The sequence below is a fragment of the Heliconius melpomene genome, chromosome 1, assembly GCF_056956725.1.
Source record: "Heliconius melpomene rosina isolate 202511_hmr_F chromosome 1, ASM5695672v1, whole genome shotgun sequence".
NCBI classification, from domain to species: Eukaryota; Metazoa; Arthropoda; class Insecta; order Lepidoptera; family Nymphalidae; genus Heliconius; species Heliconius melpomene.
In genome coordinates this window covers 13,564,627-13,581,971 of record NC_140389.1, presented here as the reverse complement: position 1 = coordinate 13,581,971, position 17,345 = coordinate 13,564,627, and the positions used below count along the sequence as shown (strand labels likewise).

General features: G+C 30.4%; 3 protein-coding genes across 3 annotated transcripts; 2 read left to right on the top strand and 1 right to left on the bottom strand.

Annotated features, from left to right (window-relative positions):
• Window positions 1–661: 661 nt before the first annotated feature.
• Window positions 662–4,543, top strand: LOC146541579 (MKRN2 opposite strand protein). Its single transcript, XM_085188731.1, has 4 exons — window positions 662–997; window positions 1,084–1,161; window positions 1,271–1,478; window positions 1,683–4,543. The coding sequence occupies exons 1-4, from the start codon at window positions 873–875 to the stop codon at window positions 1,914–1,916; spliced, it is 645 nt and encodes a 214-aa protein (XP_085044857.1). The 5' UTR covers window positions 662–872; the 3' UTR covers window positions 1,917–4,543.
• Window positions 4,533–9,904, bottom strand: l(2)34Fc (reeler domain-containing lethal (2) 34Fc). Its single transcript, XM_085188743.1, has 5 exons — window positions 9,786–9,904; window positions 9,096–9,266; window positions 8,520–8,699; window positions 5,260–5,360; window positions 4,533–4,737 (listed from the first exon to the last, which is right to left on the bottom strand). The coding sequence occupies exons 2-5, from the start codon at window positions 9,252–9,254 to the stop codon at window positions 4,665–4,667; spliced, it is 513 nt and encodes a 170-aa protein (XP_085044869.1). The 5' UTR covers window positions 9,255–9,266; window positions 9,786–9,904; the 3' UTR covers window positions 4,533–4,664.
• A 5,977-nt stretch (window positions 9,905–15,881) lies between these two features.
• Window positions 15,882–17,329, top strand: TfIIS (RNA polymerase II elongation factor). Its single transcript, XM_085188718.1, has 2 exons — window positions 15,882–16,066; window positions 16,313–17,329. The coding sequence occupies exons 1-2, from the start codon at window positions 15,998–16,000 to the stop codon at window positions 17,120–17,122; spliced, it is 879 nt and encodes a 292-aa protein (XP_085044844.1). The 5' UTR covers window positions 15,882–15,997; the 3' UTR covers window positions 17,123–17,329.
• The last annotated feature ends 16 nt before the right edge of the window (window positions 17,330–17,345 follow it).

Here is a 17,345-nt window from a genome sequence, read left to right as displayed (position 1 = left end):
ATATAATTCCAATTAGAAATTGGAGGTAACAAGATTCAAACCGTTTGTAAAATTAACTCTACCGGTCCATATATAGTTTTTATATTCAATTTCAGTAATTATTAAATATTTATATAGCGTTTACCTATTATATTATACTATATTGCAACCCATGTTGTTTATCTTGTTAGCTGCATCCAATAAAATTGCTTACTTCTCATATTTTAAAAGTTTTGATTTCTTAATATTATCTATAGACAAAATCATCGTTTTCATAATTAATATAACATAACATAATAATTCATATAAAAAAGCAATTAATATATTACTATGTTTTAAAAATAATTCAATCTTCCCGCTTAAAATAAGTGTTTTTAATATTAACCAATAAACGCCATACGGTAAAAATTTAAGCCAATCATGTATTAGCTGTCTATTATGAAACGTCACCTTTAAGCCTTTAACCGATGAAGGAATTACGTTCAAAAATATAGTATAAGTCTTAAGGCTTGCTTACATTTTTTATTTATATTAAAGTAATAGGAAAATATTTGTAATTTGAATCATCTTCTTTAAATGTATATTTGAAATATATTTTTAGAGTAAAGTAAAGTCTAGATGTTATTTACCTCATACAATATATCGCACTCGCGTAGTTAGAATAGGTTTCCGAACGTTACCTTACTTCAAAGGCCTTCAAGATGTGAATTGTGGAAGGAGCTCAAAATCGAACAATACCTTTAGTTTCAAATCAGAATTTTGCTTAGTAAGTCATATTTCGTGGCATATTTGCTATATTTACTTTGCTAAAAAAGTATTACCAGACAAACTTCAATTTTAAACGCTAAATTATTACACTTTCATTTATACTAACAAAGAAATCTGTGCTAAAAATGGATCCGGGTATTCTTTGTTTCCACCATTGTGAACATAAAGTTTTTTGTACTATTATACCCGAAAATTGCCCTGTTTGTCAACAAAAATTAGACAGATATGACTATAATCTTTTACCATTTAGGTAAGTTTATTTATTCTAGTTAGAACATCCGTCTTGTTGGAATAACAGAGGAGAGAGTATGTTGCTAAGCGGCCTATATTTTACAGAGTACCATATCCTTTCGTTAAAGCTTCTCAACATCCACGGGCCATCATCATGAAGCCTACTCATGGTGATTTCCTCAAGTAAGTTCATCTTAATGATTTTATTGAAATACATGACCAATTTCTTAGGAAATGACTCACATCCCTTATGGATAACCACACAATAGAAATATAAAACATTGTTTTACAGTGACTATTATAATTCCAAAGATTTGCATATAGGAGTCACTAACTCTCAAGGATATGTATTGGAATTTAGTGAGGAAGGAATACGAGGTGTTGATCCTGTAACGAAAAAATGGAGTGATTGTGAAATAAGCTTAGATTGGGATCAATGTCTTCTATTAGAACAGTTTGATGAACTGTGGAATGAAATTTGGGACAGTGTGCTGTTAAAGGTAATATTTTATATTTACATTATTATTTATTTTTATATATCTTATCAATTAATTTCATTTTTCACCATTAGAAAATTTTTAAGTTGGGGTTGAGTTCTACCTGTGGAGAACAGTGTCTTGATACAAGATTGCCTACTCTCCATGAAGTGTGAGAATAATAATTAATCTTATATTAAAATAGGTTTAAAATAAATTTATTTCTAGGTAAGTCTAAGTCCACTGTGGGAAGCAGAAAGATATAATGAGGAGAGACACAATTGTTTCACCTTCGTACTGGCATTTTTAAGGGCACTTGACTGTGGGGAATTGTCCGAAAGGGCTCAAGACCCTAAACTATTCTGTAAACAGTATGTGGTGCCTCGAACTTCAGCTGCTGGAAAGTATATTTCTCTTTATAGACAGCTCAAAAGACAAAGTTATTTTATCCAACAGCAATGATAGGGTAATCAATTTTTTTTATTGTATGTATTTATTTATTTTCAGTTCAGTATTAACTGTGATTTCTCATATTTAGATAAGGGATTCTGTTATTACAATGCATTTAATCTAAGCCAAATAAGAATCTATTTATGTTAATTTTCTTTTATATCTAATTTATTTAATATTAAACTCTTTTAATTACATTTGATCAACAAATTGTTAAAAGAGGCTGGTTACATTTCTTTAAATATATGGACCAGGCCAATTTGATAAAATTATACAAAATTGGAATTAATCATTAAGAAAAAAAAATGATATCCTCTCCTTCCATACACCTTCCAATAATTTTGGTTATCCCAATAAGAATACAGTTGAAACCTGATTAACTAAATTAATTCTACTTAAGCATTTGGATCAATTACTATCTGGACAATATAGTGTGAAAAGGTGAAAAATACTGCCTTAAATCATGGTATAAAATATATACATAAATATGTCTATTATTAGATGTTTTTAATATTTTGTATATTAGTTTTATATTCTTTAGTTTTTCAAAATTTTTCATTGAGCTCTGGTTAATTGGGTCTCCACTGTATATTTAATTTATTAATAGATAGTTTTTAATGAAACTTTTAAACCAGTTTGTGCATATTTTAATATTATAAATTTTTGGAAACACAAGGTTTTGATCAATATGATCAGTAGTAATTGGTGGATATAGTTTAACTTTGACCATGTCTCTATCTATAATACTAAAATATTAACAATTAATCTTGTTAAACAGTTTAATTTAATCATAATTAGTTTCATAAATTGCAGAGCCTTGATAGTTACATTTATTTATATTAAATTAAAATAATAGTTATATATTTAAAAACATTTCTTTATATTTTATTTTAGCTATGTCTATATAAACCTACATATTGTTATACCTATTCCCTTATAAAAGTGAAGTATACAATTTAATGTACTTTGTGTCTATTTAGAAATTTATATGTAGTTGTCAATTAGTGTTTTCTAAACTTTTACATGTGTGGATATTTCCCAATCTTTATAAAAGCTCAAATCACTGTAATCATCTTCCATTACCATATGAAGGATATACATATAATACGGGCGATGAGTCTTGGCCTTTTTGAAGTTAACAGTAGACTGCTGCGCAGATTGGGGTTGGCTTTTGATTATTTTCTTCCCAAGTATACAATGCGCAAAAGTTTCGAAAGCATAACTTCAAAGCGGTCACGACACATCGGCCGTAATGTACTTGGTTGCTCTAGGAAACGTTTTAATGTTTCTGTTTAAATAGATAATGCTTCTGAAAGTGTTTATAAGCCAATGGTTGAATTTATCTCATAATGTCTAGATTTTACACTTAAAGATTCTTTACTAGTTATAGAATCTTAAAGTCACATTATTTCTGAACTATAGTATAGACTCGATTAACCGGACTTATTGCTGTGCTTAAGGATTCAGATAAACAAATATCCATATAATCCAATGTATGAAGATTTAAAAAAAAAAACTTTTAAAATTATAAAACTATACTCGGCAGTCCGGATAATATCGAATCCATATAATTGACGTTCGGATAATCGAATCTCCGCATAGCACATAAGTAAGTGCTTGTATTTAACAATTTAACATAATATATACATTTCCTAATGAAGTATGAAATTTATATTGATGTACCTAAGATTTTAGTATAGTGTCTTGTATGGCTAGCTAGGTATTATTAAACAAGTGAAGATAGCCACTGCCATCTTATAAGCGAGAAGTGTTCAATAAAACGTAGTTAAGATCATCTGTCAATGTATATAAAAATATTAGCATAGAAAAGGCCTAGATAGATATTAAAAGTGAATTTGGATAAATTGTAATTGTAAAGATTGTATCGTCCAGTTGCTTGCATTTTAGTTCTAATGTATGTTATAAAGTAAATCGTTTTAATTCTAAGTCAATATTTTTATATACATTTATAATACGACTGAGATTTTACACCTACTCGGTAACAATTTTCCAAGTCCATTTTTGCTAGTTTTCTACTTCTTGACAAACTTAATAGCGTAAGTAAAAACTCCGTATACCTTGTGTGTATATTATTATTAAATCCATATATTGTAACTGGCAACCATTCTTGTTTTTTGAATACCTCGCTCTTTTGCACTCATTTCAATTTCATTCCATTTAATAATAAGGATAAAGTAAGAAATAAGCCACTTAAAATATCGAATAACTGCCATAATTGAGACAGGGGTTTTTAATACTACTTAAGTAACTTGCTGGAATTGCTTTGTCTTCGAGGTAGTTGTACTTGATTTTTAAATTAGATTTATGACACGCGGCTTACGAGTTTTATTATAATCACACTTTGGTTATTCATATAAAGTATTCTGAAATTTACACTCATATTTGTAGTCAGGAAAAAATATATATTTTGCTAATTTGACTTGCCTTTAGTTACATGTACACGCTTGCCTATAAATATGAGTGTTTGTTCCTATGAAAATATATTGAATTTTTTGTATTGATCTCTAAGACAATTTTACTAGGTGCTACAATTTTATTAGAATAATTAATGTTATCAATTTTTCGGTACTTTATTGTTTTCTATGTTTTGGAAATAAAGAGCGTAAATTATTGAAAAATCTTTATTTTTAATTAAAATATTATAAATTACAATTCACAGCATCTTGAATAATAAAATAGATAGTTAATTTTTTAGAAGTAACTTATTGGAATGTTATACTTCTAATTAATTATAATTTATTATTGATATACTTTCACCGGCGCAGACTCCACGCCGACCCAGAAGACTGCACCATTAAGAGCAATAGTGGCTCTGAAATAAATCAAATATGGAGATAATATTCCATGTTAATTATAAATATAATTATATACCATAATGTTGAAGTCGTAGGAAAGAAGGAGTACTAAATCACTTATGGGATATGGTATACGTATATTTAAAACATAAGTTTAAAAAGTAGAGGCCAGCCGTGGCGTAGGGACAGAAAGCGTGACTGTAAAATCGACTGGTTGTGGGTTCGACCCTCATTCGAGGAAATGAAATATTTAAATTTCTATTTCCATTTCTAAGCTCTGGTCTCGAGGCAAAGCACGGCGTTGTTTCTTGCCGGCTTTTCTCAGCAGAACTGACTTCTGAGCCGGTGGTAGCTTCCTGTAGGACTGACACTACTGACATTTCTATGTAACTTGACGATTCAAAAGAGCTTGTAATGATCTAATTGAATAAAGAATATTTCGATTTTGAGTATCATGACTCTAACTCTCTATACCCTGATACGCAAGAAAAGAATGAAATTACAATATTAAAGTAATTTGTGAAGTAACATTTGTTTACCTGAATTTGATAATGTCATTGAGGTCAGCAGGAGGGGTCCAAACGAAAGAGACGGTTTGTTTGTCGTCCTTGTGCTCGTGTTTCTTGTGGGTGATTGTGTCCTAAAAATTTAAATATTTTGTTTTAGAAAATCTAAATTATACGTTCTTTTTATAATTCGGTAGGATATACCAGACAGGATTAATGCCAAACGAAAACTGTTTGACTTTTAATTAACCCATGATCGTAAGTTGCGCATTTACCTGACTTAAAAATATATTTACCTATCAATTTTTTTATTATCTCTAAAGGTACTGTTTTATATTAGTTACATATGGCTTCTTTTTTAAAGGTAAACAAGACAAACATGCATAGCCATATTTTATAGGGTTATCCTTATCTACTTAATTTGACCAACCTTGTGGTTTACTCAGGTCGGTAGTGACCTAGACAATATTACCTACCTACTACACACCTAACATAAATTCCCACATAAGTCATAATTAACTCGTAACAAACAAAAAGCAAAAATTCTTGGAAGGTAAACAACCCAGTCATTTAACAATTTTCTTTAATAGGGTGAGTGATTGAAACATGTGCGTCACTTCAAATATTAATTGTATAGGTAATTGTTTTCCTTTTTTTTTATTTTTCTTTATTTGTTTAATACAGACAAATGGTTTTTGGGAATTATTAATTATGGTTTTATTATATTCAAATATGACTCGTTATATTTTACTGTAATTCTATTTTTTTTTTAGTTTCACGCTTTATCCCGCACATAGGATGATGCCTTCGGGTAGGAAGAGGGAACCTGGGAACTTAGTGTTAACACTTTCCGCCGAACTCGGGAGGCATTGCGTGTTGAGTGGCAGAACTCATCACCAAGCTGTATTTTGTTACCAATACGAGGAAATGAAAATGTTAAATATTTCATATAATCCTCGAATGGGGATCGAACCCACAACCTGTCGCGATTGCAGTCGTGCCGCTGCGCCACGACTGGCCACATTTTTATAAATTGTACTATATAAATTGGGTACCTATAGGTTATAGGTATTTAGTAAATAATAACTCGAACACAATAAAAGTAATATGACAATGTAATGTTTAATTTAAAATTTAAAGTCGAATATGGCGCAAATGAGCCAGGCTCAGCGTGTGGACTTCAATGGACGTAGATTGCAACACTCAAGGTTGTTAGTGCATAAGGTCGCGCTTAGTTGTGATTTATGATGGCATTAGAGTCTGTGCTATATCCAAATGTATTTTGAAATAATTATTAAAATTATTATTGTTTTATAATTTACTTATAATATAAGAAATACATAAAATATTATTATAAACATAAATATATGATGTAGTAAAATAATATAATAAAATTATTAGGAGTTAATTAGACGTCATATTTTAATTGTCAACAATTGGGCGCGATCGCTGGAGGAGAACCACAAGTAGAGAAAGAAATTAAGCCCCAAACATGTTGGTATACTAATTTCCCAGATATACACAGCAAGGTTTTTTTATATCCAATAAAAAAATAGAATCATAAAATTAGATATATTTATGAGGTTGACAAAATTCTAATAATTTTTTGATGGTCACGCAGTTGAGTAATTCATTAATTAAAAATAAAATTTAGAATAGATAATTAATATTTATGGAATGAACCTTAAAATTCTTAATTTATCTTGTAATAACTACCTTGAATATTGTAAGGCCTAACATTAGAGTGTGTGATAGAAAATAAATACGGTATGTATAACAACTTGAGGTCGGTCGTGACGCAGTGGCACAAGCGTCCGACTGTAAAAGCGACAGGTTGTGGATTCGATTTCCACTCTAGGAAATAAAATATTTTATGTTTCCATTTCCTAGATCTGGTTTAGGAAACGAGGCAAAACATCGCATTGCCTTTAGAATTGGGGAACGGAAGCGTCTTCATCGGAACGGAGTGTATTAACACTAGATTCCCAGGTGTGGAAAAGTATATCAACTAAATTGTACGTTTCTGCCAAACTAAAGAACGAAAAAATCGGTAGAAAGAACGTGAAGGTCTAACAACAAAGGATAAAATGATCATAGTGTTTTTTATATACCTGCATTTTGACAGATACGACAAGAACGTTACAAAACTGTAACAAGGAAGTTAAATAAATTCTTTGAAATTTTATTTGGTTATTTAATTGGCTAGTAAATGTAATGTCTCAAAACAAAATTACGTAAGTATTTATTTATTGACGAAATCTTAATTTTTTATAGCTTCTATTTTAGCAACATTTTTAAGATTCAAATAAGTATGTGCTCTCGGTATTAGGTATATAATATATAAGATACACATAGTATATAATAAATTTATAGAAACATAGATAAATTAATCTAAACAACAACTAATAATCTTAAAAGTTTTTTTTAAATGTTCATGTAATAAAAATTATAGGATCAAAATGTTATAAAAAATATACTAACTGATATAAAAAAATTATTGAGGCCAGTCGTGGCGCAGAGGCACAAAGTGTAACGAGACTGGTTGTGGGTTCGCTCCCCATTCGAGAAAATGAAATATTTATTTAAATTTATATTTTCATTTCTCCCCTCTGGTGTCGAGGTAAAGCGCGGCGTTGAGTTCCACCGCTCATCACACAATGCCTGTGCAATTGTGCGGAAAGTGGGGAACGGAGTGTCTTAACACTAGGTTCTCTTTGCCTACCTTACTGTGTGCGGGACACTGCGTGAAGCTGATTTTTGTTTTTAATTTATTATAATACCCAGCGCCATTTGACCTGCAACAGTCCCGTGTAACTAACGCCGGAAGCGCGGCGGCAATGGGCTTATTTCAAGATCATTCAGTAAATATTACATTGTACAAGTCTCATGTCTTTAATTATATAAGTAATTATGGGAAGCACTTTAACCTCTTGCAAAATCAACATCAATGACAAATGATGGTTTGTTGTGAATGGACATATGAAGAAAATATACAAATACGGTAAAAATTAGTCTAAAGTTTATGAAAAAAATGCTACGGTTTCTTTATAGGCGGTGCAAAATACATACGAGTAAGTATATCTAAATGAGAAAGGATTTGTTAACCAATATTTGCGCGACCTTTTGTGCGATTTGTACATTATTTAAGCAGTGGTAATTAAATATGTGAAATTATAAATACTTAGGTATACCTAATACTTAAACTGTGTATTGTTTAATATAGATTTCTTTGTTTTAATTTCATTTAATTAAGAATGATCTCAATAAAAAAATTCAAAAATTAATAAACTTACCCCATCAACTTTGCACTTCATTGTCCTGACAAGAGGATCGTTGGGTGATACTTTGCTGAAGACACCAACAATTTTGTCTCCCTTCTCCCCTGCACGCGCCTGGAGCATCAGACCGCGGATTGTGTCGGAAGAGTTTTTACCGGATATAGTGACTTCCATGGGACTGCCCGCCTTGACTTCCTGGTAATTATTTTATAAAGAATGTCTTAATATTAGTTATAATATATTTTGCCTCTTCTTCTTCTTCTTCTCTAATTAATTCTTTTTTTATTCTTAATTTCTTTTTAATAACTTTATTTTGTTCTATGACTATTTCAAATAAGTAATATGCTTATGTATCTAAATTATTTTTATATTTATCTATTATCAAACAGCCCGTTATGTTAAATATAGGTTGAATGCTGAATTTGAAAGTGAAAGGAAATTAGTAGGTAGAAACGAATGATAAATGTTTTTTTATTATTGATTTTATAAATGAAACATAAATAGTTGAATTAGTTCTTCTTACCACATATAAATAAACATCATAACTATGTCAATTGTTAGTTAATAAATTTGATTGATCTTCGTTCTTACCTTAGTGCTAGTAGTAATTATGTATGGAGCTGGGTGCTTTTGGGGCTCGACAGGGTGACGCGGAATCATATCTTGGCAAGCACTTTCAGGGGCCCCTGAGGAGTATGCCTGGGTGTAGGCCACCACGGATAGTACCGTAATGAAGTAGCTGAACATCATGTTGAATAGTTTCTGTGATAATAAAATAATAATCGTTAGTTGTTATTTTTCACGTAATTCCAGTTTATGGTTGACCATGATAATGTTCAAGAACATTCAAAATTTAGAATCAAAAACCAAACGTTTTAAACCATGTCAGGGCTCTTTCGGTTCTTCAGATCTTAAAGTATTCTGAGCGACTGGTTCTACATGGATGTTGTAATATCAATGTATTGACAGCGATTGCTCAAAAATGCGAAACAAAGAAACAAAATAACTGTAGAGACACATACTAAATATTAAAATATCTATTAAAATCATTAAATATAAAGAGAGAGAGAGAAAATAATTCAAAATTATCTGTTTAATTAAAGTTTTTAAAACAAAGATCTGTTTAATGTATATTAAATATATTCAAAGCTTAAAGCTTCAAATATTGTCAACAAACCAATTACATAAAAATATTTGATATATAATATTATAATCAATAAACTATTAATCACTTATAATTTATATATCAAAATACAATTTTAAATTAACGATAACTTTTACCTCTTAGTTCAACGAGACGCGAGGTGCACGTAGGATAATGTGTGAATGGATCAGAACGCTGCGACCTCGCAACTTTTAAGCTATATAACGAGCCCCGCGCTTTGCAATGGAAGGGCGTAACAAAGAATATTATAAACAGATCTGTCTATCTTATTACTAGGTAACTGTAACCCTATCAAGTACAAGCATTATAAATGTGATAGCAATTTGCACCACGCAAAAACTACTGTACGAAATTAGATGAAACTTTTCAGTAACATAGCTTATACATCAGAATAATAGTTTATGTAAAGACTATACTATAGTATAATTAGGTTATAATAGATCAAACTTAGCAGACGAAGCCGCGTTTCACTCAGTAGTTTATTATAAATTGGACTTCTATTAGGTTCAATAAGATATTTTGAAATTAAAAACCAAATCATCCTGTGGAGTGGTACTTATTCTTGCTATAAAAAGTCTGCATATGATGGAAATGTAAGTATCACTTATAATAATTTTTAAAATGATATATATATTGTTTTCTTGCAAGTATCGTCATCACTAAAACAAAAAAACTCGCGGGAAATATTAATATTTATGGTAATAAATTTTTATTAATTCGAAAAATAACTTGTTTAATCTTTGACAAATACCTCTTAGGTACATTTTGTACGTTTGTATTATATATTCCTGATTATGAATAAATGTGTCACAAATATCTTTAATTTATAGTTGCATCTTCTACTGTTATACTATCATAAAACCTATTTGCAAGATAATATGCACAAAATTATGCGCTATGCACAGCGAGAGCTGTTCAATTTCAGATATATGGTATCTTTTTATTTTTTCATTGATCCTATAAATTATCGCCACCATAAGAATGGAGATACATGTCTTACATTGAAAATAAATAAAAAAAAGAATTATATTTAACAATAATGGATACCTATAAAACCTCCTTATAATAAAATCGTACCTGATCGGTGTCTGTACATGTAAGATAAAAAAGAAAACTTATTATATTGGGTATTTAACATTGAACCAGAAATTATTTTTATTTTTTTTGTCTGTTTGTCTGCACGATTATTTAAGAAACGGATTAACCGATTCAAAACAACGAAAATAATCCAGGCTAGTAAAAAATAATTGAATATTACATGCGAAGCCGCGAGCGGGTCGCTAGTACAAAAATGTGTGTATAAAATATTAAACAAATTCAAATTCAAAATATTCTTTATTCAAATAGACTGTTGTAAGCACTTTTGAATAGATGAATTTTATTTTATTTTAACTTATTTTATTTTTTTATTTTATTTTTTATTTCTTTTGAATGATAAATATTAAATTAAATTATTTGTCAATTTATTTCTATTAAGTCCTTATTAATAACAAACGTTTTACCTATTAATTGGCTGGGCCGCTGGGATAGCTTCCGAGGAGCGCGGATTCATATTTATATTCACATTAAAATTTTCCAAATTTGTTAAATTATTTGTATAAACTTTTAAAAAATTAAATAGTTATTTACCTAGTAATGAAATAATACTATTCAAAGATTAGTAGCAAATTACTTCATGAATTACTATCACCAAATTAGTTTCACGCCAATTTTCCTTTCCTAATTAATAGCCAATAAAATATTCCCTTAAATATTCTTTACTTATTCTATCTTCTATTAATTGAATAGGATATGTACCTAATATCCAATTAAAATACATGTTTTATTTTACGTACTAGTTGCCGGCCGCGACTTCGTTTGCGTGTAGGTAATACTCTGAAAAAAAAACAATCATTTTCAAAAATCAATTTTTAAAGTATGAGCAGCAGCTTTTTACTAATAATGTGTATTTTTTTAAATGTTTTAGCTTAAACGTTACGTTTTGCTTACGTTCGTTGTTAGAAAAGTGAGTCGTCGCTTTGTCACCCGTTCATTATTTCTTCTGCGTAAACTTGAAGAACCTCGATATAGTGCTTCATTTTAAGTCTTGATTCCGAAGGAGTTTTAGAAAAGTCTCTTTAGTGTTTCCAAAAAAGAAGTTGAATGGCAAATTAGAACTTATAAGACCACTTTGCGAGGGTTGTGGGTTTGATTCCCACTCGGGCGAATGAATTATTATTTATTAATATATATCTTCATTCCTTCGCTCTGGTAACAAGACAAAAGCGTTGAGTTTCGCCACTCAAAACATAGTAACGAAAGTGGAGAACGGAGTGTCTTAACACTAGATTACCCTGCTATTACTTGCATGATGGCTCATATTTGCTTATATTAATTACTGCGTATATTTAAAGTGAATTTGACCAACCAATCATCATAGAATAGGTTTTTATTAAAGTTATTGTTCACAGAACAATAGCGACATATTTTATTTTTCCCTTTAATATTTACATTAGGCTTTATTGCAGCAAATGTGCCTACTACGTATGTACCTACATAATATGTATAAGCATTGTTTTCCAAGCTGACTGTCCTGATAATGGGAAAAGGGAATAACCTGGTAGTTATATATACTCTACTCACTAGGTTATTTCCATTGCTAAACACGCATAAAGTGTGTAATTGATGCGAGTAATATGTAATAGGTTATAGGTGCATTGTCATCTACAAGACCTTTTGAGTTTTGATATCACTGTGAGTTATCATGTGGTACAGATGTGGCTACGAAGCTGTACCTGGACCTTTATGTATATATTTAAAAAATTAAATGTTAAAAATATTTTTTTTTCTAAGCATGTAGTAGGTACTCAGGTTTTGCCATAATCTGTCTTAGAGGCCTTGTTAGATTTTGTTTGTAAAGATTTTTTTTATTAATTTTGACTTCTCAGATTTTTCATTCAAATCATGCCAAATTTTATGGGACCTACACGGGAACTATTTTAAACCTATAGATTTCGATTACGCGGCATTAGCAAAAACTATGCATACATGCTCCTCCATCATGCTCCTTCTTTTGACTGTATTGATTCTTCTGGGCTCCTAGGAACCATAGAAAATATTGATATCTTTACGCAATCTTGAGATAAATGATCTTGACAGACGGACAACAAAGTGATCCTATAAAGGTGCCGTATTTGTTTTTAGGTACGGAACCCTAAAAACAAGAAAAAACTTTGGCGAGGAAAACTAAAAATAAATGTTTTTGTTGTTATTTATTCTACTGATAATATCAAACATTAAAATGTTCAAATCACAGTCATCTGACACCTTGGGTTCATGTTTATGAGTATGAGGTACTTGACCGCAGATACTCACAAATCTGCCCCAATGAATTAGCAATGACAGGACTGCATCTGATCATGACCATCCTCCTATTCTAAACTCCTTGGTCTGTGGTCCTCTTCTCCCTTAATTTGTCCAAAACAAGTACATTAATTAACTTTATGTTATATGTACTATTCCTCAATTTATTTATTTTTTAAAATCAATTTTGTGCAAGCTACGCTACGATTTTGATGTAGGTACATAATATTTTATTAATGTGAACACTGGTGTTGGGTCTAAAACTATCTAAAATTGTAACTACAACTTACAACTGTTTTTTGATTCTTCGATTTTCAATAAAAAAATATAATTCATTAAGTAACCAAAAGATTGTGATGACTTTTAATTAATAAATATATTTGTTTATTGTTTAGATACTTAACGTGCCCATAATTTCTTCCTCCCCCTATATGGCAACCAATTGGTAATAAAATAAAACAAAAAAACTGATGATATAAGCGCAAAAGTACGTAGTAATTTTAGATTTAAAATAAGACATTTCGAAATATCATTTCAAATATTAGGTAAAAAACACCTTAGATTCGAGTCCGGGCGACTTAATTTGCATATGTTAATTGTTTTTAATTATTTTTATGGATTAATTTGTTTTTTCTCTAATCCTTCCTCAAGGAAAAATACCATGTCACCATTCAACAAGACTAAATTGTCGATATTTACTAGAAGTTGTTGAACATAAATTTATTATTCTTAAATTGCTGGTTTTTCCCCGAAGAGGAAAACTGTTATATATCTCACTGAGTTATTTTTTTTTATTTTTAACGTAGATGCGGGTATTGTAAAGGTAAGATTCATAATTCGAAAATAATTCAGTTGTGACTTGTGAAAGGCTATGAAACGTAGCCGGAGTCTCCCCAGTTCCAATAGAAATGCTAATTAGAAAAATAAGTTGTAACAAACGTATAAGAATTTTGACGTAGCTATATAAAAAATATTTTTCTTTTCTAAATGGAATAAGAAAAATGTAAAAAACATATAGATATTGTGTGAGTACTGTACTGCACTAAGTATACAACGGTGTTAGATAAATAACAATATAAGTAAAGGCAAAATTTATAGCGTGAATGAAAGAAAACGAAAAGCAATACCAACCAAGACATATAATAGAATTTTTTTATCAAGAAAAGACATAGGTATCACGGTATTTCAAAGGAACAAGAAGGTAGTTAAGCTTATATTAGGTTCATATCATATTTTTGACTCATTTAATTGTTCAATTAAAATTGCAATAACAAAAACATTAGGTATGCACCTACTTATGTTTGCTTATTACATTTTGCCATGTTCGCTCTGTTGTCGAGACAAAGCTCGGCTTTGAGTCATGCCACTCAACACGCAATGCCTCCAGAATTGAACGGAAAGTGGGGAGTGGAGCGTCTTAATACTCTCTGCCTGCCCTGCATAATGCCGGATACAGCGTGAAAGATTGCACCCAAGAACAACTATCTATCCTTACTTTATACAAATTGTACTATTTATTCCAGAGAATAAATTCCTTGAAAATTTTAAAAATCCCGCCTTTCACCGAGATAAAATCTGGCAATACTAGTGTTTAATGTAAATAGTGTTTGATGTAATAAATCTTAATACAATAATAGAAAACAACGTAAATAAATAAGTAAAAACCACCTAAAGAGATTAGGTGTCGGTGCGTTGTATATATAGAGGGTAAAAGTAAATGAAATATGAAAAAGTATTCGTCGAGAATCGAGATGCAATAAATTCGAGTGACGCCATATTAGCATTACGGTGACTTGTAAAAGGAGCGACATCACATTACTCTCGCTAGCACACGTTTTATCACATTTTTTATATAATATATATACTATATACAAGTATGCACAGCAACATGACTTCGAACTAGCGTTGCCAAACTATCGATTGTTTCGCAATCGATAGATTTAATCTAAAAAAGCCTATGCGATCGATAGGACAATCGATAGTATCGATATTTTTGATAGTATCGATACTATAGATTGTTTTGGACTATCGATTGTATGCTAATTCGCGATAGTATTGAATATGATTCTTAAGCATAGCTACAAGATGAAATGAAAAGAACAGGAAACATTTTTGTTACATTTCTTTTGTTTTTTTCATATTTTGGTGAAAAGAAAGATACTATCGTAACTTAGCATGCGATCGATAGTTCACAATAATCGATAGTATCGATACTATCGATACTATCGTTTTCTAGAAATTCAATAGTATCAATACTATCGAAAATATCGATACTATCGATTAAAATATCGATAGTCCTACTATCGGACAACTATCGATAGAATATCGATAGCCTATCGATAGTCGACTATCGATCGGCAACACTACTTCGTACTACGCAAATAGTTTAAATAATTAACTAATTCAATTTATTTAATAATTCAATATGGCATATTTCAATTCTTTTACTTTCATACCATACCCTTTGTCTAACCAGCACCATTCAGGAAGCCATCGAGAGGAACCTCCTCACAATAGGCGCCGTCTTAAATAGAATTGTCTTCTGCATCCGGTTCTTGATCCAACAGCTAAGCAAAAACCTCTTATAATGTTGAAGTCGAGGCTTTTCGTTATTAAACCTTTAAGCCACTATCGGCACAATGATAGTCGCATTGACATCCCATATGGCAGTAATCTCATGGGCTAAGTCCAAATATTTATATATAATAATTATTATTAATTAAAAATATATAATCAAATTTATTATATTTAAAACTTTAAATATACGGTAATTATATATATATTTACTGTATATTTTAATAATTGCATTGTTTTTATTTTAAAGATTGACATTTTTACAACTGGCAAGTTATATAATGACATTTTGACGTAATGTCAGTTTTTTCTAGTCTATGCTTGTATAGTATGGTGGTCGATTTACCAATATTTTTCATATATTGCTTGTTAAATTAGGCGGGAATTAAATTTGATCAATTTAAAAATAAAAATGAGCGTCGAAGAGGATGTAATGAAAATACAAAAGAAACTAACAAAGATGACATCAGATGATGGCACGGTAGGTGTGGTGATAGATATAATAAAACTACAATAAGTTGTCCGGATACAAACGCTGTATAAATAAAAGCATTGTCGTTTGTTTTATTTCTGTTTATTTAGAATATTATAACTTATAATAACTGTATTGAATCGTGACATATCATTATATTTAGCCATATTAGATAAAAACTCGATAACAACATGGTTATTCGAATGCCGCAATTATAAGTTTTGATTTAAGAATTTTTCTGTTCTTTCATTTTAGGGTCAAGAAGAAGCATTGGAACTTTTAAAGGTTCTACAAACTATGGCCATTAATTTGGATGTCTTGACTAAAACCAGAATAGGTATGACTGTTAATGCACTACGAAAATCTAGTAAGGATGAGGAAGTAATTTCTCTTTGCAAAACTCTTATTAAAAACTGGAAAAAGTTTTTATCTACACCAGCAACGCCCTCTAAGGATTCGGGTAATTCATCTAAACCTAAGAAGGATTCAAGTAAAGATAAAGAAAGAAAAGATGACAAAGAAAAAGATAAAAAATTGCCTGCATCATTCCCACCTCAATCAAACACTACCGATGCTGTCAGACTAAAATGTCGTGAATTATTAACTCAGGCATTGAAGATAGATGGTGAAAATCCAAATGCTTGTGCTTCTCCTGAAGAACTTGCTGAGGAATTAGAGGAATGTATTTATGGAGAGTTCAAAAATACAGATATGAGATATAAAAACAGGGTTCGGTCCAGAGTGGCCAATTTAAAAGATATCAAAAATCCTACTTTACGGACTAATTTCCTTAATGGAGTGATTGCTGCATCACGTCTTGCCAAAATGACCCCAGAAGAAATGGCAAGTGATGAAATGAAAAAATTGCGGGAGAAATTTATTAAAGAAGCTATTGATGATGCTCAACTTGCAACTGTTCAGGGTACTAAAACAGAGATGCTCAAATGTGGGAAATGCAAGAAGAAGAATTGTACATATAACCAACTTCAAACAAGAAGCTCTGATGAACCTATGACTACTTTCGTTCTCTGCAATGAATGTGGAAATCGCTGGAAGTTCTGTTAAGACTGCTTTTACTAAATTTAGAATAATGGTGTATCTTTAATGGTTTGGTACACTGGTGTATCAAATAAATATTCTTCACTTTTAATATGAATTATGTTTTCCTATTTCATTGCATTGATTTATTGCTATTGACAATGAAATTGTGTGAAGTAGATAAGAAAAACTTAGTTTTAATCTTAATAAATAAATTAACTTGCTTACAGATTATCCATTTTTTTTTATT

Excerpts from the sequence above, each read along its gene's own strand:
- LOC146541579 (XM_085188731.1), top strand. The coding sequence starts at position 873 with ATGGATCCGGGTATTCTTTGTTTCCACCATTGTGAACATAAAGTTTTT. Across the intron at positions 998-1,083 it reads TATAATCTTTTACCATTTAG|AGTACCATATCCTTTCGTTA; the intron begins GTAAGTTTATTT and ends TATATTTTACAG. Across the intron at positions 1,162-1,270 it reads ACTCATGGTGATTTCCTCAA|TGACTATTATAATTCCAAAG; the intron begins GTAAGTTCATCT and ends ATTGTTTTACAG.
- TfIIS (XM_085188718.1), top strand. The coding sequence starts at position 15,998 with ATGAGCGTCGAAGAGGATGTAATGAAAATACAAAAGAAACTAACAAAG. Across the intron at positions 16,067-16,312 it reads TGACATCAGATGATGGCACG|GGTCAAGAAGAAGCATTGGA; the intron begins GTAGGTGTGGTG and ends CTTTCATTTTAG.